At 28.4% G+C, this 27,646-nt stretch overlaps 2 protein-coding genes across 6 annotated transcripts in view; one reads left to right on the top strand and one right to left on the bottom strand.

The window, feature by feature from the left end:
- Nucleotides 1-27,646, bottom strand: part of LOC111677100 (MOB kinase activator-like 2) — a 140,682-nt gene that overhangs the window by 9,061 nt on the left and 103,975 nt on the right. Inside the window, exon 1 of one of the 5 annotated variants that reach the window (XM_046952670.1) lies at nt 720-790. The exons of the other annotated variants lie outside the window; for them this stretch is intronic. Coding sequence (XP_046808626.1) covers nt 720-775 — 56 coding nt within the window. The 5' untranslated portion in view covers nt 776-790. Of the gene's footprint in view, nt 1-719; nt 791-27,646 lie in introns of those variants that run through there. 5 annotated transcript variants of the gene reach the window in all.
- LOC111677101 lies at nt 17,144-17,585 on the top strand. Its single transcript, XM_023438161.2, has one exon. It carries the CDS (start codon nt 17,144-17,146, stop codon nt 17,540-17,542), a length of 399 nt encoding a protein of 132 aa, XP_023293929.2. The 3' UTR covers nt 17,543-17,585.

Below are 27,646 nucleotides of genomic sequence, written 5' to 3'. Positions count from 1 at the left end.
TAGATAGATAGATAGATAGATAGATAGATAGATAGATAGATAGATAGATAGATAGATAGATAGATAGATAGGTAGATAGGTAGATAGATAGATAGATAGATAGATAGACAGACAGACAGACAGACAGACAGACAGACAGACAGACAGACAGACAGACAGACAGACAGATAGACAGATAGACAGACAGACAGACAGACAGACAGACAGACAGATAGATAGATAGATAGATAGATGGATAGACAATCAGCTGTTTTTTGTCAAAAGGTTGTTGTAATGACTTCACCTTAGTTTCGCCATAGTAGTAATCTAATCTATTTTTTTTGGTTTTAATTAGGATGGCGGTGCATCAAGCACACATATTGCCAGGTTATCACACGTTTGTCCAGAGAAAACCCCACCAACCGACCTATACCTTCATATAGGAAGTTGGAGCATCCGGACTTGATTTCATCAAAAGTATTAATGGTCTCCACCAGAAAAAAGTTCCAGAGTTTTAATGGTCTCCACCAGTAATCTAATCTAGAACATGAATCGTGTAATTCAATTCTAGCCCATCTGGCAACCATATAAACGTATAGCCGTAATACTTTAAAATTCTAATGCCAAAACATAAACTTTTTTATTAAATTTTTATAAAAAAGTTTTTTTTTCCCACAATATTTAATATATTAAGTTGGTTATTGTTTTAAATATATAAACATAAATAAACTTGTCCTTACCTTTCAATTTTTAATTCAAATATTCTATGACAACAAAGAAATAATACTTCTGCCATAACATTTTATCATAAATCTAAACTAAAACGTGCTCTTACTTTATTATCGAAAAAAAGATATAAAAGTTTTTTGTTAAATTCTTGCGTTTTTAATTTTACCTACATAATTTAGCTTTTTTTTATAAGTTACAACCAGAGCCTTTGTTAAATTTCTAGTGACATCTTTTCAATACCACGCTATTGATGTTTAGATTTAAAAAATTCTTCTAATAGAACAATAATCAACATAGAAAATCAGCTGTTTATTTGAATGTTGCCATAGTTTTGTTACTTTTTGTCTCTTTTTATTGTGGGAAAATTAAAAAGAGAGAAAACAATTTTACAAAATATGTATTGCAATATTAAGTAAAATAATTATTTTTCTAGTTTTAAATTTGCTTTATTTCCTTTCATATTTACAAAAAAAAAAACAAAAAAAATACGACTTTTTTTATTGCCAAACAAAGAAGTTTATTCATCGACTTTGTGAGGTTATATGCATCACTACCAACAACAACAACAAACAAGTTAATTAAGTTCACATTAGAGTATTACATTTAAGCGTTTTTTTGCTTGTGGGCTCTTTGTTATATTTTTGTAAAAAAATACTCATACATCATGTTCGTTAAAAAACTAGACGTCGAACTTTAATTTACCAGGGATATTAGATGTATAGGGAAAAAAATAAATAAATAAATGTGTAATAATAAAAACACTTTGCAAGGCCAGATAACAATGTGTATTTAATGTTTTACCTATTAAGTTTGCTTTCAATACAAATATTAATGTAAAGCTATGAGGGCTTGCAGTTACAGGTGATGACCAACAATATACGAACCATAAAACTGTTAAATTATTATGCCACATATAAAGAAGAATTATACTGGAATGGAAAGCTTATCTTGTGTAGTTATGTTATAAGACTTATTATCTGGACCCTATTAACTTGTTGTATCACTGTTACTTTTTACCCATTAAATGTTCCATTTACATTATTTTTTGTATGAAATAAACATTATAGAATAATATATCGTTTGCAAAATGATGTCACAATAACGTTGAACTTAACCAACCATAATGTAATCAACATATAGCCAAGCCATTCATTTCATCAGTTTTTGAACTGTTATCACAAAGTTTTGTTATTGTTTACAGATACAAATATATGATGAATGTGTCTTTATTAATATCAAGTAAACAAATTCAATTTTGTTAAATTATTTTTTATTCAATAATATAAAAAAAGATTTAAGACAAACTAACAAAACATCTATTTTCAAAGAGAAGTGATTTTGAATACATTTAAGTTGGCAACATTATTAAGAAGATAATTAAAGCAATCAACATTGTGGCAATTAAACAATATTAATTGAATCATTGAATCGTTGAAAAATATTCAAATTAATGTACATTTATAATAATAATAAAAAAAAACAAACATATCATGAAAATTTAAATGCGTAGACATTAATAAATACCAAAAAGTTCATTGTATAGAAAGAAACAAATATGTATATAAACAAATTATTTTGCAAAGAAATTGCCAAGATAATAACCATAAAAATAAAGAATATTAATATTAAATGACGAATTGGCAGAATGAAAATCAGACCATATTTAAAATAAATATTTGTTTTTTTTATTATTAATTTTGTTATAACAGTAAAGAAGGCAATCAAGTATAGGGTGTTTTAACTTCCCCGGCGAAGAATACTGGGATTTTTTCAAATCGTTTAAGCGATTATTGTTTTTCTCTGAAGCTAATCTAATAATTTATGTAGAATCGTGGCGTTCGGAAGGTCAGTGGTTAGTATTCTAACACTGGAGGTGGTGGGTTCGGTCCCCACTTTTGGTACTGGTTAAGAAGAGCACAACAAGTCCGATGGAGCAGAGATACAAGCCGATGCAAAATGATCAACGGCGGCGGCACAACCATTTTCGGTCGACTGCGGCTTCTTATAGAAAATATCGGCGGCGGCTAAATTGTCGGCTCAATTTAACTTTTATTGTATTGAGAATTATCTGTATTATAGTCTGTTATATATAAACATGTCTCTATATAAGTTTTTTCTCAAGAAAATGGACACACTAGTCTACAGACTAGTGAAGGCTGCTGATTGGCCTATGTCTTGCTCTCATAATAGAGTATTAATTAGTCAGCAGTACCTAAACTATTCAACAGACTTATCTAGAGACTAGTCATTAGATTAGTCCACAGACAATAGTCAATAGACTAAGAAGTCTTTAGATATACAGGCCTATTCTGAATAATTAATTACCGCATAATTTGTTTCCTTTCCTATACATAAAGAATGCAAAAGGGATTAAACTCCCGGGGAATTATTGTTCATAATTGGTCAGATAATCAAAGCAAATGATTATCGAAGTTAACAATTCACCGATTACCATAGTAGTCGTTCGTTTGAGAAGGGACCCAAACTAAAATGATACCAGACAGACGGCTCAATCCTAGACACATCATTTCTAGACTGTCTGACAAATAGTGATCAATGTTCCACAAAAAGATTCCAAAAGTAATGAAGATATCACTAGTTCTATGTTTGCAAGCGTTCTAGAATTAAGTGGGTAACATAAAACCGTTATACACGGTTTTCAGACCTTACAACGTTGTCAGTAAAATGTTCAGAAAATATCTAATAATCGTCTGAACTTCAAATTTTTATTTTGCAACGTTGCCAGAAAAAGTATTAGCGACAATATTGCAAGACAAAATTTGTAAGTTGAAAGTATTATTCGACATTAAGAACCGTGTATAGGTACATAGATCTAAGAACCGTGTATACATTACAATAGAAGAAGTTTATGAATGGGTTCTAAAGATAATAAAGCCATCAAAAATTCCAAAGAGAATCTGAATCTGCTGTTCGAGAATCTGAAATGTTTCTGTTTGCACGCGTACAAGAACATATTAATTTAAAACAAATTCTAAGATTTTTCTTGAAGTATTTAAAATGGTATAAAACATTAATATAATTATTTTTTTTTAAATATTTAATTTTCTTTAAATGTCCAGGGATTGTTTTTCCGAGAAATTTGTGAAAACCCGCTATAAAAACCCTAAATATAAAATAAAAAGAAAACTAATTATTCAAGGTGTTTGTTTTTACAATTCAAATGGCGATAACAGAGACAATTATTTAAGGTGCTATCAAACCACAAAACAGCAGTGTGAGGAGATACTAAAAGGGCAAGGGTTAGAAAAAAAAATGTTTTAAATTGAAATGAAAAAACTCATGTTAAACAACAAAAGGCAAAGTATTTTCTAACAGTAAAAACTTATACAATAGGTTAGAGGTTAAGAAATATTACAGTTTTAATTTTAATACAAAAAATTTTACAAATTTGCGGAGACCTATAACTTTCAAGTTATCGAAAATGTGTCTGCATTGCTGTCATACTAAAGTTTTTTTTATTATAGTTATCTAATAAAAAGAAATTTCCTTAACTACTTTTAAGGTTAAACAAAGTTTAAACAAACTAGGTTAAATCTCTACAAAGTTTAAACTGACCCTTTTAAAATCTTAAAATCACATGCAATATGAAAGATTACGCCGACATTATTGCACGTCTCGCTGTCTAAAAGGTTTCCAAATCATTATCGTTTTTAGTTAAGCGCAACACCATATGTTTTTTATTTCTAATAAACTGATAATAAAAAAATATATTTTATTATTATTCTTACTATAATAATTTAGTTTATTAGAAAAAATATTCCTAGAATAATAAAGGTAAACAATGACTTTGAGAATATGATAAGAAAAAAGCACAAAAAAAAAGAACAAAAAGTGTTATCACTAAAAACCACACTCTCTTCTCTGCACACACAAAAAAAAAACACGCACAAACGTATAGAGAACAATAAAAACAACAAACAAAACTAAATGGCAAAAAAACGTACAACAACTGAAAAAGAAAACGAAACTGTTGTTAGTGGGAGTGTTTGGGCTCAGCGGTAGTAAAACATTTTAAAACACCGTTAATGATCATTATTATGACAGAGAGTAATATAGACAAAAAAAGTTGACAAACAAAAACATACATCCACAATCACACATATAAACAATAGGCTAATGAGCAAAGTCATTGAATGTAAAATTAAGAAAATCAATAAAAAAAACACTCAAATGAAAACAAATCACATGTTTTCTATTATAAAGAAAAAATAAATTTTATAAATTTAAAAGAATAAATTATAACATACTAGATATTTTATTTAAAAATTTAAATCAAAAAAATTACAAATAAATAAATGATATCAGGAAGAGGCAGAATAAGGAAATAGACACTTACAGATATTATACTAAGTTTGTTTGTGTTTAGGTTAATGATAAGATAGTATATGTATGTAAGTAAGTTTGCAAACAGTTGCTTAATATGTTAATTACAACTAAGACTACTGGCGGCAAGCGACAATTGTCAGAAAGTATTTGCTTTACATTTAGTTTAAAACTTCTTTACTAGGGGAATATTAAAGGTAAAAGGTGTAATACACGGTTGTCAGATCTTACAACGTTGTCAGTAAATTGTTCAGAAAATGTTTAATAATCGTCTGAACTTAAATTTTTTCTTTTGCAACATTATCCGAAAAAGCATTACCGAAAATATTGCAAGACAAAATTTGTAAGTTGACAGTTTTATTAGACATTTTCTGCACATTTTACTGCCAACGTTGTAAGATCTATCAACCGTGTACACATAGCATAATACTTTGAGAAACCCATTTTAAATGGATGGCTCTAAACTGGGAGACAAAAAGACTATGTTAGTCTAAACACAGAAACCAATATTCTGGATATTTCTCAATTGAAATCTGTATGTGTCCATTAGAGAAGGGCAGTTCTTACGAATCGATCTTTGGGCAAATATACCAAAGGCTATATACATTCTATGTTTGTGCCAGACAGAATTTGTCAAGAAATTTGAGTCACTGTTCCTAAATAGAATACCCATAGGAATTCGTTCGCTGGAAGATAAAACTACCAGTCCGTGTAATAACGAAATGTGTATATGACACCAACAGGGGTTAACATACTTTTCGACAATCGATAAAAATACATAGAAAGGGACACATTGAAATTTCTATTAAACTAATAATAATGACAGTTACTTTTGTCAATATTTTAAAGCAATTAAGAAATGTCAACATTACAATAAAGCTTTAAAAGAAAGTTGTAAATGTAAATTGCAGATAACAGAAAATTGAAATCAATAATTTACAATAGAGCGCAAAAATAAAGAGAGGAACTATTGAAGACGTCAAACGTTATAGTTCTTTGATCTTAACTTAAAAAATGCAATATATTAAAGGCATTTAAACTTTGGGTCTAAAGGATAATGATTTAATCTTAACAGTTTTCAATATTTTTTGACGTTTTGGTCATTTTAACCTTGGAAACATTTACACTTTACAAACTGTGCAGATATGAATTGACCTCGAACTGAGTTGACCTCCATTATAAAAAGACACAAAAAGTAACAATAGATATCAACTCTGGAGGAATAATAAACTACTTTCTACAATTGAAAAGCCCAAAAAATTAAAGTGATTACACTTTAGATTACTTCTAGATTACAAGCAACATATAAAAAAATGTTTATGTTAAATACTGCTTAACATCTAAAATGTATTCCTAATAAATCTCCTAGATACCACTACTTTTTTAAACATCACTGTACCCTTAAAACAGAAAACATTGAGTACACTCTACGCCAGCTCACTCATGTTCAATGAGGTGATACTTGTCAAGCTAAAAATATTTAATAAATATAATCAATAGTTTAATGTCTTTAAACTTTGTATTTATTGGCAAATACAGCATAACAATCAGATCATAAATAATTATATATAATTTTTTATAAATTTTCCCCGACAGTTTTGAAGGGTGTCAATGTTTGCCTTTTAGGAAAGCAAACTTTTTGGTTATTTTTTTACGCTTTATCTGTTTGTAAAGGAAATAGAAGTAAATTGGTTTATAAATCTCAGGTAATATAGCTAAGAATCAATCGACCACTTAACTATTCCCACGTAATCTAAAAGGTAGTTAGTATGTAACTTTATTATATTGAACTTTAGAAAAGTTTAAAATAAAGAAAAGCAAACTTATACAATTTTTGGTTATTTTTAACGCTTAATATTTTTGTAAAGGAAAGAGTAGTAAATAAATTTTAAATTTTATAAATCTCAGGTAATGCAGCTGAGAATCAATCGACCACTTTACTGTCCCCAAGTAATCTAAAATGTAGTTAGTATGTAACTTTATTGTATTGAACTTTAGGAAGCAGTTATTTTTCGGACAGAGAGAAGTAAAATGGTCACGATCGTAACATTAGTGTCCCCAGGTAATCTAAAAGGTAGTCCAATACAACTTTTTTGTATTGAACGTTATAAAGTAGTTAATTGGCGGACAAGTATTACAGAGCCAGTTGCAAACGATGTGAGAACGAGACTGTCCTTTTGAACTGCAGTTTTAGAAAAACTGCTGCTGATTCAAGAGCCTACAGTACAAGCAGATAATGCAGTATGCCAAGCGTACATATGGACGTCGTTTTTTTAATATTACCGTTAAAACATATTAAACAATTATGCTTTTAAATGTTAAATGTATAAATATATACTATAAAGAAAAATATTATACAAACATCGACTATGTTAAACAAATTTTCATTAAAATAGTAGGTTCTTTAAAACAAACACTAACAGAAAATAATTATTAAAAATTTAATGAAATTTTTATAAAATATTGAGAAAGAATGAAAAGTTAATTTAGGTCAGTGTCAAGATAAAGAAATATAAATATGATTACAAAATAAAGACTAGACAAGTGTTAATTTAAAGATTATTTTTAGTACAATATTAATAAAAAAATATTTTAAAGAAATCTGTTCATACATATTTTTTCTCCACGTGTAAATATTATATATTGTTTACTAAAGACAAGCAAACATCTGGTATAAATTACATACATTGACAGTTTTAACAAAAAACAACGTTTTTTAATTAAAAAGAATAATTAAACAAAACAACTATATTATATTGTTTTATAATGTGCGAATTAAATTAAAACAATAACTTGATAACTATGCCATTTAATACAAAAACCAATAAAAAAAGCGGGAAAACACTGCAACTTTTTTCAGAACAAAAAAATAACTATTTGAATGCAATTCTAAAGTTTTTATTATAAAAAACAATTAATTAAATTTCCATATTTAGAAAATAAAACTTTAAATTATTCTATATTTAAAAAAAAATAAATTCTTTTCATAAAAACCCGGAAATAAGTTTAATAAATAATAACATAAATTTACTTTTTAAATGATCAACTTTTTTTGAGAAATACACCTTATTTTCTTCTTTGAGTGTAAATTTCCAAGTAAACAATTTAATTAGCGTGTCAACTTTGTACCTTAAGTCTGTATCATTTGATTATTTTACATTGGTCTCTCTCTATCTCTCTTCAACTAACGCTCTTTCAATGTTATTAATTAAAACAAAAAACAAGCTGTTTTAAATTAAAATTAAAGAAATGTTAGAAAAAAATCATAGAAAATCAAACAATTTGAAAGTTTAATTAATAACAATTACCCCACACAAGAAAATACAAATAATAGCACTTATTGTATAAAAAAATACAAACTAAAACTAACGAGCTAAAAAACACACACTTAAGTTGAAAGACCAAACAAATAAACTTACAAAATTCACAAGCAGAAAAAACAAGTAACATATGGTCAGAGTGGTAAAGGTATGAAAACATTGATTCCAATATTTATGGAAAAAGGCTTGTCTATGCACATATTATGTTGACCTCAAATAAAACATTGCAAAGTTTAATAGGCTAGACTTCAGACTAGACTACAGCAAGACTAGCATGTAGATCAGACTTTAGACTATATTATAGACTAGACTACAGGTTAGATTATAAACTAGACTATAGAAGAGACTACAAATAGACTGTAGACCAGACTATAAATATGAAGATAGACTATAGAATAGACTATATACTAAACTATAGACATAAATATAGACTATAGACTAGACTATAGACTAGATTATAGACTAGACTATAGACTAGACTATAGACTAGACTATAGACTAGACTATAGACTAGACTATAGACTAGACTATAGAGTAGACTATAGACTAGACTATAGACTAGACTATAAGCTAGACTATAGACTAGACTATAGACTAGACTATATACTAGACTATAGATTATAGTCTAGTCTAGACTAGACTATATACTAGACTATAGATTATAGTCTAGTCTAGAATAGACTATATACTAGACTATAGACTAGACTATAGACTATACTATATACTAGAATAAAGACTAGACTATAGACTAGACTATAGACTAGACTATAGACTAGACTATAGAGTAGACTATAGACTAGACTATAGACTAGACTATAGAGTAGACTATAGACTAGACTATAGACTAGACTATAGACTAGACTATAGACTAGACTATAGAATAGACTATAGACTAGACTATTGACTAGACTATAGACTAGACTATAGACTAGACTATAAACCAGACTATTGACTAGACTAGACGCTGAATACTGAAAAAGTACTAAACTACTATAGTTTGCATGCCTGGTTTATAGCTCTTTGCCTATATCAGCTTTAAATTACAAAGATTTCAATAATTCTAAGCACTGAGTGTCGTAATATTGACAACACTTAATAATCAACTGGCAAAAGAGGCAAAAAATTATTAAATACGGAAGAAGAAAAAAAAAATACTATACATATGTATGTATATAAGAAAACCAACAACAACAATAATAACGAGAACTAAAAACCATTATAATCAAACTGGGTAATATGTGGTATTGTATATAGAAAAAATATTATATAGACAAAAAATAAACGGAGAAAGACAATTTAAATGAAAAATGAAGAAAAAAACACATAAATTAAATATATTAAAGAACACATACAAGAAGAATAAGAAAAAAAGCAAAAAGCTTTTCGTGTCAAGAACAATATTGCAATATGAAATAAAAAATACTAATAATAATTCAATAAATATGATCTTTTAAATGATCAAAGTCAATAAATAAAATTTAGAAAAGAAATTACATTTGTTGCCTTAAGGTGGAAGAGGAAGAGGGTGGCAGTTAGCAAGTAAGTAATGCAAGTCAAGTGGTTTTTCTTTTTATAAACACAAAAGGCTAAAGGTTGCACTTAGAGAAAAAAAGCACTCATTTATAAGATTTTGTAATATGTATGTATTTTCAAAATTGTGTAACTTTGTTTTTTGGTGTTTTTTAATGTTTTTGTGTGAAAAAGCAAGATCTTTATGTTTAAATATAGGATTTAATAAAGTAAAGTTGTTATTTTTAAAAATAAGTTGTATTATTTGTTTTTGTTTAAATAAAATTAATTAATAAAACGTTACATATTAAAATTAGAATGATTGCAGCAACAAATAAATGAAATTTTTGCACACACTTTGACAGTTTTTTTAAATGTTTAACACAATATTTTATTTATTTGTTAGAAACACACACACGCGCGCGTTTTTTAGACGTTGTTTTATTCCAAATTTATTTTGTGTTTTTTTTGAGATTTTTTAATTATAATTTTTATATTTGTTTTAAATTATTAAATGACTAAATAAATTTATGTTATTTTATTTATTTAAAATACAGGAAAAACGTTGACATTCTCTTGTTTTTCTAATGTTGTTGTTGCTGTTGCTTTGTTTTCTTGTCAGAGCAGAGCAGCTTATTCGTTTTTAAATTTTGTTATTTTTTTTTCTATTTCAATTTAAAAAGTTTCTTTTAGTTTTCAGCTTTTTTTCTTTATATATTTTACAATCTTTTTTTTGTGCTGTCTGTCGTCTCTTGGGTACTTCGCGTGCCGTTCAACTAAAAAATCATATTTATTGTGGCGCATAGAAAGGTTGAGTCAGTCAGAGTCAGTTGTAGGAACAAAAAACAGTGTTGTATTATTTCATTTCATTTTATTAGTTAGAATAGAAAAGTGTTAATGGTTTGGTGGGTTGTTGGCTTGTCGGGCGGGCTGGGTTTGTCTTTGCCTTTGCCGCTTGTATTATGATGATGACGACGTTGATGATGATTATTATTATTGTTTCCTCAAGAACTTTTTTGTTTGCTGTCACATTTAGTCAAAAAAAAAAAAAAAGAGCAACACATGTACACGTTTAGCTACATTATTATTTTATTTATTCGTTTTTTTTTTCAATATTATTTGTAAATTTATCGTAGTTGTTTTTTTTTCTGTCTCTCTTTTAAACGTTAGCGTTTGTAATGCACGGCTAATATTTTGTTTTCTTTTAAACCTACAACTTTCGGTTAGGGTTCTATAGTTGAAACGACTTTTCGGCTTTTTGCATTTTATGAAAAGTCGACTTTTCGACTTTTTGCATTTAGTTAAAAGTCGATTTTTCGACTTTTTTCATTCAATTAAAAGTCGATTTTTCGACTTTTAGTATTTTATAAATAGTCGTCTTTTCGACTTTTTCCGACTTTTTGACTTTTCAACTATTTTCGACTTTTTCCGACTTTTTTCAACTTTTCGACTTTATAAAGTTGCCAGAAGCGTAAATTTATAATGTTGCCATTTAACATATTATTATTTATTATTATTATTAATAAAAACATTTTTTTTATATTTTTTCTATTTGTTGCAATTTTTTGAGTTTTTTCGACTTCTTTCTATTTTCGACTTTTTTCCACTATTTTCGACTTTTTTCGACATTTTTCGACTATTTTCGACTTTTTCCGACTATTTTCGACTTTATCCGATTTTTTTTCGACTTTTTCCGACTATTTCCGACTTTTCGACTTTTTCCGACTTTTTTCGACTTTTTCCGACTTTTCGACTTTTTTCGACTCTTTCCGACTTTTCGACTTTTTTCGACTTTTTGGCTTTTATTTACAAAGTCGACTTTTCGACTTTTTTCATAGACTATAGTCGAGTTATCGACTTTTTTGGAACGACTTCGACTTTTCGACTTTTTTCGACAAAAAGTCGATTGTTCGATTATTCGAAAGTCGATTTATAAAACCCTACTTTCGGAATAAAAATTTTGTTTAAAGCAATAATTATTTATTTGTATTTTATAGACAAACAATATTTGCAATAATAACAAATTGATTTTGTGAGAATTTTATAATGCATTTAACAAATGACGCGTTTAGTTGTTTAATTAAAGAAATATGTATATGTATATAAAAGAGGAAAAAAAATTATATGTTTTGCAAAATTAACATACAACTAATTAGTTACAATTGTGATAAAAATAATAGCAAATTATTAAAGCTAACCAAGTTTCTTGAACTGGCTTAGGACAGCTAGTCAAAAACACATTGAACATACTCTTGCGCTTGAGTTTAACAGCTGATTCAAGTTGTTTTGTAACATAAGTAGCTTATGACGTACTGTTAGTCAAAAACACACTGAACATACTCTTGCCGCTTGAATTTAGCAGCTGATTCAACTTGTTTTGTAACACTAGCAGCTATGAAACTATCAAAGTGTATCCATAACGAGAAACATAAAATTCAAAAGGATTTAAAGGATAATTTACGTATGACATTTTGATCCAGTTTTCTATATATCTTAAATTTTTAAATTGAACTGTGCCTCTTTTCTAGTCAAGCCAAGCTCTTAAGTTGTTTTACAATTCCCGCTTTTAGCTTCGACCGATCTCTAAATTTTAAAGTCAAAACATTGCTGTATCTATCACTTCTTAAGCCAGAAGAACAATCGCACCATTACATTTGTTTTTTCTTAAATTCCTTTCAGTGTACCCTGTTTTTATTAATATAAAATCAATTTGTGACGGAGTTTTAATACTGTTTAAGCTCACCCTGCTTATATTGATCTAAAAAGAACCAATTTAAAGTTGTAAGTTTCAGGCCTTGTGAAGGACATATATTTAAGTCGAATTATTTCTTTTGTCCCACTAACTCCTTGTTCTATTCGGAATAATCTGTCTAATGGGACTTTTTATACAGGTTCCTGTTAAAAATCTACTATAGATCAAGTCATATTCCAATAAAATCCGAATATCTGTTTTAATTTGTATTCTTTGATTTCTCTGAAACTATAAAAGTTTTTTGCTAGTAGTTTGGATTAAATAGAACAAATGGCCAGATGTTCGAAAAGTTAAAGAACTTGTACCAGATCCTTATACAAAATCACCACACCTTATTACGGCAATTTAACTAGAAAGGTTCTTTTCATTTTTTTTACTTTTTTTATTCGTTTCTTCTTTCTTTACTTTTCTTTATTACGTCTAGGGATGAATCAGATAATATGTTTTTGGTTAAAGGAAACTTGTCATTATTTTGACCCTGAAATCATGAACCAGGCGATCACTGAACGGAACATAGATAAAAATTGAGCCTTTAATGCCAAACTTATATTCAGCGCTGAACTAATTTACATTTTTGTAGGCTTGAGATTTTAATTGAATATGTCCAGCCTCTTTTTACGCCCACTTTTTCTAAAACGTTGTAAACTTTCCGAAAGCAAAATTCATAGAAACTAGGGAGTTTTGAAAGCTGAAATTAGTTTCCGTTGTATCATTAAGATCTTATTTAACTAATTTAATATATTCTTTAAAATTTCCTCTATAGTGTGAACAGTTTGCTTAATATCTTCTATATCACAATCTGTATATTCTTAAAAATTTCCTCTATAGTGTAAACAGTTTGCTTAATATCTTCTATATCACAATCTGCATTGACGCAATACATTATAAAACAATTGTATTGAAGAAAATATGTGTGAGTAGGTGCATATTTACGAGTGTATATGTTGGTAAAATGTTTTTCTTAAATACCTTAACAATTTATTAAAAATATATAAATTTTTTTCCTTGTTTTACGTTAAATAATTGTCTAAATGCAACAGCTGTTTTTAATCACAAAAAAAGAGAGAAATATATATAGATTTTTTTAAAATAATATTTATCTGATTTTATTAGGGCAGTTCAGCGTTTAGTGTAAAGGATTTGGTAAATGCAACATTTAAAAAGTGTTGCCATATTTTAAAAGAAAAGAAGAGAATGACTTTTAAGATATTGCCATATATTACAATGTTATTGCTTTGCAAAGGATAAATTTACATTTGCAAATTTTGCCTTCTAATACTGATTAACTCTTTACGATTACTTTAATATTGAACTTTGTTTTGTTATTTAATTAATACATTAAAAATTCCCAAAACCAACAACCAATTAATAAATTATGAATATTGCAATAACAACAACAACTAAGAAATACTTAATTATAATTGTTGTTTTAATAAATTATGGTTTAAAAATTAATTTCAAATAAACGTCTGACTGTTTTTATGCATTAAATTTACGTATATTTTTTGCAAAATGGCAAAATTTTAATACGTATTTTTTTCACTTTTTGTAATAATTTCAAAGTTTGTGTTTATTTTAATGCAATAAACACAATCTGTGTAAATAATTTAGAGAAAAACAAAACTTGCCAAGATAAATATTATTTTATTTGAAAAATCATTTAATATTCATGATATCATTAATTTGTGATGATGTTTAAGAATATTTTTTTCTTTATTTTAATGCTATTTATTTAATTTGTGTTTAAATTAAATAATTGTTAATAGAAAAGATTTTTAATACTACATTTATATGTTATTCTTTGACAAATTACTTTTTTGAAACAGATCCATTATAGACTTTGATTTAGTTAAATAATTAATTGCAAGTAATATTTTTAAAAGTTTCAATGTTTTTTGACAAAAATTAATGAAATTTCTCTGAAATATGGAATATTTTCATAAAAAAACTAGTCGAGACTATAGACTATTCTATAGACGAGATTATAGACTACTCTATAGTCGGGACTATAGACTACTCTATAGGCGAGAATATAGACTACTCTATAGTCGAGACTATAGACTACTCTATAGTCGAGACTATAGACTACTCTATAGTCGAGACTATAGACTACTCTATAGTCGAGACTATAGACTACTCTATAGTCGAGACTATAGACTACTCTATAGTCGAGACTATAGACTACTCTATAGTCGAGACTATAGACTACTCTATAGTCGAGACTATAGACTACTCTATAGTCGAGACTATAGACTACTCTATAGTCGAGACTATAGACTACTCTATAGTCGAGACTGCAGACTTTTGTAGAGTCGAGACTATAGACTACTCTATAGTCTAGAATATAGACTACTATATAGTCTAGACTATAGACTACTCTAAAGTCTAGACTATAGACTACTCTATAGTCCAGACTATAGACTACTCTAAAGTGGAGACTATAAACTACTCCATAGTCCAGACTATAGACTACTCTATAGTCTAGACTACAGACTACTCTATAGTCTAGACTACAGACTACTCTATAGTCTAGACTACAGACTACTCTATAGTCTAGACTGTAGACTACTCTATAGTCTAGACTGTAGACTATTCTATAGTCTAGACTGTAGACTACTCTATAGTCGAGACTATAGACTATTCTGTAGTCGAGACTACAGAACTATAGACTACTCTATATCCGAGACTATAGACTACTTTAAAGTAAAGACTATAAACTATAGTCTAGATTATAGACTACTCTATAGTCTAGATTATAGATTACTCTATAGTCTAGATTATAGATTACTCTATAGTCTAGAATATAGACTACTCTATAGTCTAGACTATAGACTACTATATAGTCGAGACTATAGACTACTCTATAGTCGAGACTATGGACTACTCTAAAGTGGAGAATATAAACTACTCCATAGTCCATACTATAGACTACTCTATAGTCTAGACTATAGACTACTCTATAGTCTAGATTATAGGCTTTTCTATAGTCTAGATTATAGGCTTCTCTATAGTCTAGATTATAGACTTCTCTATAGTCTAGACTTTAGACTAATCTATAGTCGAGACTATAAACTACTCCATAGTCTAGGCAATAGACTACTCTTTAGGCGAGACGATAGACAGTTCGAGACTCTAGACTACTCTGTAGTCGAGACTATGAACCACTTTATAGTCGAGACTATAAACCACTTTATAGGCAAGACTATAAACTACACTATAGTTGAGGCTATAAACTACTATATAGTCTAGACTATAGACTACTCCATAGTCGAGGCTATAGACTATTCTATAATTCAGAGTATACCGCACCATATAGTCGAGACTATAATTATCTCTATAGTCGAAAGTATAGACTTATATTTGGGACTAAAGACTGCATCATCTGGAACTAAGACTTTATAGTCAGGTCTATAGATTACTCTATAGTCGAGTTGAGCAAACTTGAGTGCAAACGAACGATTGTAATCTAGACTAAAAAGTACACTATAGTTTCGGCTTTTTGATAAGACTATATAGTTCTTAAGACTACTCAATTTCCTGAAAAATTTGTATGCTTTATGAAATGAATTAAAATTTTTGCCTAATTTTAACTTAATTAAACGCAAAAGAATTTACCTTAATTGGCAATATATTTAACATGTCTGTTTTCCAGCATGACTTGGCCAAATTTGTAAAAAAAAAAAATCTTAAACAAAAATTATGTAGAATCACAGACTGTTAAATAATTATAAAAAAAATTAACAGGCTCATTATTAAATCATTAGTCTCGGCTCGCATATTTTTCAATTTAGTTTTATTTTGTAAATAAAAAAAAAACTTATATAAAGTCATTTATTAAATTTCATTGTTTTTAGTTTTTTTATCTATAATAACTACTACTAACTTTAGTTTAAACAAATTTAGTATGATAGTTCAAGTTAGAAGATAAAGTTTCGAAATCTAAAAAGAAAAAAAAAACTAAGTTTTCAAATTAAAAAAAAAAAAATATGTTTAACACCTTAGAAACTATAACAACAACGAGCAAGTTTAGTTGCAATAAATTACTGTTATTAAGTCTAATCATAAACATTTCACCTTTGAGTCATGAGTTGGAACAGTCAAGTCAAGCTGCAACTACAACAACGCCATCATCATTATTATCATCAGCAGCAACAACAGCAGATAATCTTATAGTAAAGGTGAAACACTTTTGACATACATTTCTATTCTCTTCTCTTCTTTATTCGACTATTTTCTTTTCTTTTTCTAATACATCATATTTTCTACTCTTTAATTTACTCTTACACTTTCGATTAACTTGTTTTTTTTTCTTATTTATTATTATTATTGTTGTTGTTGTTTATTTTAGCGTGATTTTGAATTAATTTTTGAAAATTTCACTTGTTTACTCAATGACAAGTGGGTGGCGGATAATAAATTAAAATATTCTAAATTAACAACAGATCGTTTGCAAAATTTGGAAAAATTATCTTGCAGTCTAACCAAAAATGCCAAAAGACGTTATCTACAAATGGAGTTGACATTTAAACGTCAAGTTAATCAATTTTATTTTAATATTTTAATCATTTTACAACGTCCTCGTCATTTACCACAAAAGGAATTTATTTTAATGAATCTTACTTCATTGAATGGTTGTGATATCTTGACTTCAAAGAATCAAGTGACTCTAATGCAATGGGTACGCAATGCCATGGCACATTATAGTAATTTTCCTGCAAAGTGTCCTTTTAAGGCTCATCATCCTTATTATATACGTAATTTTAAATGGGATATGGAACAGATGCCTTCGTTTTTTATAGAGGCTCCTATAATTGTAGAGTTTTCGTATGTTTTTGATAATGCAACGAAGGTGGAGGGTTTTATAGAGGCAAAGTTGGAATTGAAATCGAATAAAAAGTTAGTGATTTAGTAATGCGGATAATGGAACGGAATTCAAGATAAAAACTAATAAAGAATGTGCAGAAAAGAGAAATTGTGAATTTTAACAATGGACCTAAATTGACTAAACAACTGGCTTGACTTTGTGCTTATCTCTTGAATAGGACTTGAAGAGACTAGACTAATCTATTGATTAGACATTCGACTATGGACTAGTCTAGCTATGGACTAGTATATTGACTAGACAATTAGCTTGTCTATAGACTAGTCTATGGGCTAGACTATGAACTAGTTTTTTATTAGACTATGAACTAGTCGTCTCATTGGACTAGACTATGAATTGGTCCATCGACTTGACTATATACTAGTCGATGTATTAGTCTATTCACAAGACTAAGGGAAAATCTATTCACTAGACTAATCTATTGATTAGACATTCGACTATGGACTAGTCTAGCTATGGACTAGTATATTGACTAGACAATTGGCTTGACTATGGACTAGTCTAGCTATGGACTAGTATATTGACTAGACAATTGGCTTGACTATGGACTAGTCTATGGGCTAGACTATGGACTAGTTTTTTACTAGACTATGAACTAGTCGTCTCATTGGACTAGACTATGGATTAGTCCATCGACTTGACTGTAAACTAGTCAATGTATTAGTCCATGGACTTGTCTATTCACAAGACTAAGGGAAAATTTATTGACTAGATATTCGACTTGACTATGGACTTATCTATTGACTAAACTATTAATAATATTATGGACTAGACTATTGAATATGGCCTAGTTTATTTACAAGACTATGGACTAGTCCATTGACTAGACTATAGACTAGTCTATTGACTGGACTATAGACTAGTCTTTTGACTATTGGCTTCTCCATGGACTAGAACTATTATGAACTGGTCTATGGTCTAGTGCTTTGACTAATCTATTAATTAATCAATGGTTAAGTATTTATATGGACTATCTATAAACTAGTCTTGTGATTAGTCTTATTGTAGCCTATGAACAAATCTTTCGGCAAGTCCATCGCTTAGTCTTTCGACTAGACTAGTTAGTTCATTGACTAGCCTATAGACTAGTTTAAAAACTAGTTTATAGACTCGCTACAATCATTTATGACTTGAACTGATCCAATCAAATTAATTGATACAAAAATAACTTAAAAACAAAAACACGTTGAAAGGACAAAATTAACTTAAATATTAAACAAAAATTGTTATTTTGCCAAAAGAAAGAAAAATCATGGTCTTTTAAAATATGATTGATAGTCACATATTACAAATAACCTTGTTTTAATAAATTATATTGATATATATAAAGTCCTTGACTCATAGCATTTAATTTTGAAACAAAATACCGTTAAGTTAATAATTACAACAAATATTTTTATTTTAATTTGAAAATTGTATTATCACTTAATTTTTTTTTAAGTTTAATTTGTTGTATTTAAAAGTTTATTTTTATTTGTTTTTACTATAATCATACGATTTATTAAATTTTACTTTAGCTATGACTCATAGAGACCCCTTTAGTGTTTTTTTTTTGCAACTACGTGCTTTATTTTATTGCTTTGCAAATAAATCCAATAATATTTTTATATTTAATTCTTGAAAGCATTTTGTAAACAAACTGTCTGTCTTTCTGCCTGTCTACATGGACTGTTTGCATATTGTTTAGCCAATTTGAAAGCTTATTATTTTTCGTTTTTTTGGAGAAAAAAAGGGAACACAACAAACACATCATAATAAACAATATTGCAACAGTTTTCATTTTTAGTTTTGTCTTTTTTTCGTTCGTTCTTTTGTTATAATGATTCATTTTGGTAGTTTTTGCTTTTTTCCACGTTTCTTAATAAATTTATGTTAATTCATCAATTTTTCATTAGCAGAATTCTTAAGAATTTCATAATTTTTCATAAAGTTTCTGCAACATTTTTAGAATTATTAAGAATTTGTAGTATCTACAAGTTACAGTTAATGGTAGAGTGGCATTTGATTTCTTGTTATAAAAAGTTAAAGTTAACAAATTTTTGAAAAAAAGTATTACGCATTTAAAAAAATGATCGAATATTAAAATTGCGCTTTAATTGGAGCTGATTATTACTCACTTACTCAGTTGATATTAATACCCATTATTTTACAAAAATCCAAGGTACTTACCTAAAAAGAAAGAAATAAAACCGAAAAGTTAATAAACATTTCTTAAGCATATTAGGTAGATTGTTAGATAGATAGATAGATAGATAGATAGATAGATAGATAGATAGATATATAGATAGTTAGATAGATAGATAGATAGATAGATAGATAGATAGATAGATAGATAGATAGATAGATAGATAGATAGATAGATAGATAGATAGATAGATAGATAGATAGATAGATAGATAGATAGATAGATAGATAGATAGATAGATAGATAGATAGATAGATAGATAGACTATGGACTAGTTTTTTACTATGAACTATCAATTTACATCTCATTAAACTAGACTATAGACTATTCCATCGACTTGGTACTATAAACTAGTCGATGTATTAGTCTATTCACAAGACTAAGGGAAAATCTTGACTAGACATTCGACTTGACTATGGACTAAAGGGCTTATCTTTTGACTACATTATCAATTAAGTATACTCTGCACTAGTCTATCGACTAGACTATGGACTAGTCTATCGACTAGACTAGGTTATGGAGTAGTCTATCGAATTGACTACGTTATGGGGTAGTCTATCGACTAGACTATGGAGTAATCTATCGACAAGACTATTAATTTGTAGATGTATTAGTATATGGACTGGTCTGTTCACTAGACTAAGGGCTAATATATTGGCTAGACATTTGACTTGACTATGGACTAAGGGATTATCTATTGACTAAACTATGGACTAGTCAAAGGACTACACTATAGACTAGTCTATTTATACGAGACTACAAAATAAGATATTAACAAGACTATGGATAGATTAGTCAATTGAACTAGAACTAAATTAGTGTAAACTGGTTTTAACTAATCAATAAATTAATCAATGGCCAAGTATATATATGGAGTATCTACAAACTAGTATTGACACTAGATTACCTAAACTACTTGTAGAGGAGCTAATAGATAAGTGTAAAGACTAGGAAAGAGACTAGACATCAGAACAATCCACAGATAAGGCAGTGGAAGAATTAATAGACTTGTCTGAATGCTAGTCAATAGATTTGTTCTTAGACTAGTCCATAAACTAGTACACAGATTAAACAACAGAATAACCCGTAGACTAATCAATCCGATATATGATGCATTTCAAGCAAGTTGGAAGAGTGTGATGAATTTCTATCGAGGAAAAAACCACAGACCAGTCAACTTTTCATTGACTGGTCAGTTAAGTCAGTGCATATAGTCTATAGTCTATCGACTTTATTTGAATTGTGTGAGAATTACAATCCTACATTAGGAAGCTTAAAAAACAGTTTAAATTTAATATTTTTTTAAATTTAAAAATTGTTTTTTTAAAACCCATTTACAAAATATTTTTAAAAACTAATTAAACAAAAAAAAACTAAAATTAATTTTCTAGAAATTTCAATAAAAACCTTTGTTCTAATATTTAGTTTACAAAAAAAAAAAAAAAAATAGGTTATGGAGTAGTCTATCGAATTGACTACGTTATGGGGTAGTCTATCGACTAGACTATGGAGTAATCTATCGACAAGACTATTAATTTGTAGATGTATTAGTATATGGACTGGTCTGTTCACTAGACTAAGGGCTAATATATTGGCTAGACATTTGACTTGACTATGGACTAAGGGATTATCTATTGACTAAACTATGGACTAGTCAAAGGACTACACTATAGACTAGTCTATTTATACGAGACTACAAAATAAGATATTAACAAGACTATGGATAGATTAGTCAATTGAACTAGAACTAAATTAGTGTAAACTGGTTTTAACTAATCAATAAATTAATCAATGGCCAAGTATATATATGGAGTATCTACAAACTAGTATTGACACTAGATTACCTAAACTACTTGTAGAGGAGCTAATAGATAAGTGTAAAGACTAGGAAAGAGACTAGACATCAGAACAATCCACAGATAAGGCAGTGGAAGAATTAATAGACTTGTCTGAATGCTAGTCAATAGATTTGTTCTTAGACTAGTCCATAAACTAGTACACAGATTAAACAACAGAATAACCCGTAGACTAATCAATCCGATATATGATGCATTTCAAGCAAGTTGGAAGAGTGTGATGAATTTCTATCGAGGAAAAAACCACAGACCAGTCAACTTTTCATTGACTGGTCAGTTAAGTCAGTGCATATAGTCTATAGTCTATCGACTTTATTTGAATTGTGTGAGAATTACAATCCTACATTAGGAAGCTTAAAAAACAGTTTAAATTTAATATTTTTTTAAATTTAAAAATTGTTTTTTTAAAACCCATTTACAAAATATTTTTAAAAACTAATTAAACAAAAAAAAACTAAAATTAATTTTCTAGAAATTTCAATAAAAACCTTTGTTCTAATATTTAGTTTACAAAAAAAAAAAAAAAAAACAAATTAAAAAGTCAATATTATTCAATTAAAAAAAATGAAACCTTCAACAAATGCTAAACAAAAACTAAAATTACATTTATTACACAAATAGAAAATAAATATTTTAAGTAAATTTTTTTTCTATTTCTTAAATCATTAGAAATGTCAATAACTTTGTAGAAAAAGAAAAAAAAAAACATTTTAAATATTAAACAATATCAATTGGCAATTTCAAGAAAACAAAAGAACTTTTTATTTAAATGAATAAATACATTTGTTTTATTTCTTATAAAATTGTTATTTATTGATTGAAATAAACTGTTTAATAATAGTTGTTTCAAAGTATTGATAGAATAATAAAAGGAAAAAAAAACTAAAAAAATAACAACAAATATGCAAATAAAATATTTATTAATGATAAAAAACATTTGTTATTTGGTAAACAACAGGGGATCTAAGGACAGTGTTGTCAATGTTTAAAGGTAAAGTTAAGTTGAAAAATGGGAGTTTAAGGGCGAGTTTTTCTGATAAAGATAATCTTCATTCTTTGGTTAAACCTGGTTTAATATATGTTTCGTGTTTTTCAGTTATCAGTAAAGTTACTTATTATCTTAGTTTAACTGAGTGTAATTGTCCAATTAAACTCAAGTTATTAATGAGAAAACACAATTAACAAAAACAATAAAACAATGATTTCGAAAGAACAAAAACATAATATTTTAAGTAAATTGCAATTTTCTGATTTGATTTGTTTCATTAATTATTGTTTTAAATGTTCATTTAAAATTTTTCCAAAATTTTCCATTTTACAAAAGTATTGTTTGCAAAAAACAGCTGTTCATTGTTTATGTTTTTAAGTGAAAACTTGGTAATACTAACAAATTTAACTGAGTTTAAATCTAAAACTGAAAAACACAATTATCGGTTAAAGTCCGCCTAAATTTGTTCCGAGTTTAATCTAACAGCAAGTTAAGCCTAGTTTAACTAATGAGTAAGAAACCTGCCTTAAGAAAAGCTTCAAATTATGTTTTAAGTTTAAAAAGGCCAGTATTGCCAATGTTTTATTAAAGTAGTTTTCCTACAGATTGATTCTCTTTAAATAGTGCCCAGCTTTTAGCAAAAGCTTTTATAGAAAAGGGCGCTAAAAGTTTAGCAAGTATTTAGGACTGTGTTTGAAGATAGTTTAGTTTGAAATAAGGTTTTAATTTCAACACGAACAGTGTTGTCAATGTTTTAAAATAAGCTTAGTTTAATAAAGCTTTAGGTTGTAAATTTTATTTCTTGATGAGTTTAATGTTGTCAATGTTTAAGAAGAGTTTAAGAAAACAAATAAAGTTCTTTAAGAAAAGCTTAGTTTCAAATGACACTTTAAACTTAACAAAGATAGTGTTGGTAATGCTTTAAGTTAAAACAAGCACCACAACTTAAGTGTCCATTTTAGTTTTTACCTTTTATTCAAATAGTCTTCTATAATGAATGTTGTTATGGACGCCAAAAGTTTTACATAAGTTTAAGAAAACTAAGGCAATGTTTTAAGAGAAGCTCGGTTAATGTTAATGTTTTAAGTCAAGCTTAGTTTAATAAAGCTTTAAGTTGAACCTTTCTAAAGGGTATTTATTGGTAAGTTCAATGTTGTTAATGTTTTAAGTTAAAGTATTGTTGAAAATAGGGATTTAAAGTTTAACAAGAGTTTAAGAAAACTTACACAGTTCTTTAGGAAAAGCTTAGTTTAAAATGACAAAACAAGCAAGATAGACAACTTTAGTGGTGATTTTAAGTTTTAGATTAGTTTTTCTACAAATGGTCTTTTTCAAAACGAAAGCTTGCCAGAAAGAGACTTTAAAAGTTTTACAAAACTTTAAGAAAACTAAAATAGAGTTTTAAGATGAGATTAGTTAAAAAACTTTATGTTCAACAAAGCTTTTGTTAGTTAAGTTTAACAAGAGTTTAAGAAAACTAACATAGTTTTGTTAAGAAAAAGACGCTAACAAAAACAGTGCTGCCAATGTTTTAAGACAAGCTTAGAGTAGCTATTTTATAGATTTCAGATTTTCTTCTTTATTGTTGTTGTGTCGTCAAGCTTTTAGGAAAAGCTTTGTTAGAGAAGAGCACTTAAAGTTTAACAAAACTTTAAGACAGAGTTTTTAGAGAAGCTTAGTTAAAATTAAAGCTTTAAGTTTGACACAAACTGTGAGGCTAATATTTTTAGACAAGTTAAGTTTAACTAAGCTTTAAGTTTAACAAAACTAATAGTTTTTAAACTGATTACTTATAGGATTTACTAATTGTTCACTGATCCAAAAAAAAGTTGGCAACATTTGTTTAAGCAATTGTTGTTGGACTGCTGTGACGTCGTTAGTTTTACTTTTTTGCATTTAAATTGTTATTCCAACTGTTGTCAATTGATTGACAACGGTTTCTTTAATGTCTTTTAAACGGTTGCTCAATGGTTAGGGGGGGAAGGCGTAATTATATTTATCTAAATGAATGAATTTTTATTGGTCATACAACAAGTACGTGTAAGAGACCACTGGCCGTTATAGTTTAAATGTTTGCTTTAGTTTGGTTGGTTGACTGGTCAACAAACGGCAGTTTATTGCCTGGTTCAGTTCACTGCTGTTTACAATTGTTTATTCAAGGTATTTATTTTAAATTTGAACTTATAATGCCTTTAGATAATAGAAAAAAATAAATAAAATATACAATAAAATTTAAATACCAATTCGTATGGGGAAAAAATAGCAAATAGCATTTTGTAGCAGTATTAATAGTACACTTTATGGTTGTTGTTGTTATTTTTTTCTTCTATTTTTTGCTCTATAATTTGGCCTTGACTTTCAGTACTGAAACCCCAATAAATATATAAAGCGCAGAAATCAAGAATGAATGAATATGGATTGTTTGTTGTTGTTGTTGATCAATGGTCGGTCATTGTCGGTTGGTCGTTACGTTGGGTTTTTTGTTTGTAAATGGTTCAAAATTTAAAAACATTTATTATTTTTTATTATTTATTATATTTTGTTCGTTTTAATTATATACATTTTTTAAATAGTTCACTGACATGTGAAAATCTGTATAGAGAGATCAAATGTAGTCATCAAAGAACACAAAAAAAGGAAATACGAGTACAATTATTTGGCTAATTAAACAAGGTCATAAATATTATAAATTGCTTTGTTTTTGTTTTCGTTTCTTAATCTGTTTTTTAACAAATTTGATTTCATTTGATTTTTATTATCTAATTTGAAAAAATGTTATATTTTAAATTCTCTTGCAGAGATACAAGCCAAGATGGCTCAAATCGGCGGCAGCTGGCCGCCGGTAAAATTTTGCAAGCCGAGTCGCCGTCTACTTCTTTTGGCGCAAAGGCTAAGCCGGCTTAAAAGTAGCCGATGATAAAGATTGGAATCACACATATATTTTAGAAAAAATCTTAACCAATTTGTACAAAGTTGCCACTAATTTAAATTCTTATGGCAAATTGAAAGGAGTTGCCACACAATATTGTGTTAATATTAAAATAGTGATAAACGCTTATAGGTCAATTTCTTAAGAAAAAGACAAACTGAACTGCTGCCGCCGACCAAAAAATTATTGCGCCGCCGCCGCTGATCATATTGCTGAAAAAACTTATATAGATACAGGTTTTTATATAACTGACCATTATACAGAGAATTTTCAATATAATAAACGCTTATAGGTCAATTTCTAAAGAAAAAGATGAACTGAGCAGCCGCCGCCGACCAAAAATGGTTGCGCCGCCGCCGCTTATCATATTGCATCGGCTTGTATCTCTGCTGTACTAAAAACCAAAGAACTTATTAAGTATAAGTTCCCTTGTAGGAATCATTTTGGAATAAAATTCCAACTATCTAGTGCAAATAACAAAAAATCTAATAAATTTCCTCAAAACTAATCATCAAACTGCCTTATTAACAGTCTCTTTTGTCTGCTTTTGGCCGGCCACTCGTTTAAAAAACACCCTTTCAAAGATTTATTCTGTCATGTAGGAAGTTGATTTTAAAAACTAGCACACAAATCACTTACAGACAATCCTACTATAACTTTTCATGTAGTTCTTGTATAAAACTTCCGGCATTAATACATAAAAAAACCTTTAAGTAAAAGATAACATATATATAATTTTTTTCCATCCAACATTCCCAAACGTTTCTTATCTACAAATCAAGAAATCCTGCACAAGTTATCGATAGACACTGTTAGACAGTAATATTTATATGGGGAATTAACTACAACAACTTTGTATTAGTTATATTAGATTGTTTGTATGGTAAGCTGACGGTCTAAAGGGATAAAGATAATCTTATAGAACATATGTTTTTACAATTTTTAAAATTGCATGCTTTCTCTTTTTTTCCTAAACGACATAATGTATATCATCTAAAAGGTTTTTCGCAAAAAAACCTTTTTGCGAACCCGATTCTTCTCTTCTGATTTTAAATTGAAAACTTATCGAGAGTCTGATCAAATTATTAAAGTATTTGCTACCAAAGTTATCTGGTTTCATCAGAAAATGGATACCTATCTGTCTGAGATGGAAGTCCTTTTCAACTACAACCGACGCTATCAAGTAAATAAAGTAGAAAAGCAAATAAATAAATTGTGGTAGTTAGTTAATGTTTATACTACGGCCGCTTCTGTTATTGTTGCTGTTGTTGCTATAATTATTATCTAGTTTGTTGGAGCAGGTCAATGTGACACAGTTAGTTAAATAACAAGCTATAGCAAGTTACTTAGAGAGTGTACAACGAGTAGTGGACGCACTTAAAGCAAAAACAATCACGATTACATTTAAAACAACAATAATAAACAAGTCAGTAGAAGAAAACCAGGTAAACAACAATGTCAATCCAGTACTAACTACTAACGTCATCCCAATAGTAAACAGGAACCTTGCTAAAAGACGGACATACAGAAAGAGAGGGAGAGAGAGATGGAGAAAAAAAAAACACAACAGCTGTGTGTGGAGATATTGTAAATAAACAAGATATAAATATTTTTACATTGAAGTAGAAATGACGAGACATGAGAGAGTGTCTTTACTAACGAAGCAGGAAATTCAGAAGCAAAAACTATTTTAACACTTTAACCGTAAGAAGGATAAATACGGCTGATTACGCTATAAAGCAGGATTGGAAAACTTAGTATAATTGTACTTTTTTCAGTTAATGTTTAGTTAATTAACTAAGCAATTGGACAAATATATCAATCGATAGATTTGTAAACAGACTAATACATAAACTATTCTGTAGGCTAATGAATATACTAGTATTTCTTTTAGTTAATAGACTTATATATAAACTGGAACATAGACTAGTACTAGACTGAACTATTGTTTGGTCCCTAATCTATGGTTTGGTTCCCTAATCTATGGAATAGCCTAACGACTTGTATATTTGGTAGTTTATAGACTAGACTATTTACTAATCAATAGATTAGTCCATGGACCAGTAAACAGACTAGTTCATATACAAATCGATAGGCTTCTGCATAGACCATAGACTAGTCAATAGACCAGTACAAAGACCTATAAAACTAATTCATAGAATAGTACATAGGT

This window comes from Lucilia cuprina, chromosome 5 (genome assembly GCF_022045245.1).
Source record: "Lucilia cuprina isolate Lc7/37 chromosome 5, ASM2204524v1, whole genome shotgun sequence".
Taxonomy (NCBI): Eukaryota; Metazoa; Arthropoda; class Insecta; order Diptera; family Calliphoridae; genus Lucilia; species Lucilia cuprina.
The sequence above is the reverse complement of the archived record's forward strand: the minus strand, read 5'-3'. Positions and strand labels throughout refer to the sequence as shown.

What these genes read in the sequence shown, in the direction of transcription:
- LOC111677101 (XM_023438161.2), top strand. Translation starts at nt 17,144, where the DNA reads ATGGAGTTGACATTTAAACGTCAAGTTAATCAATTTTATTTTAATATT.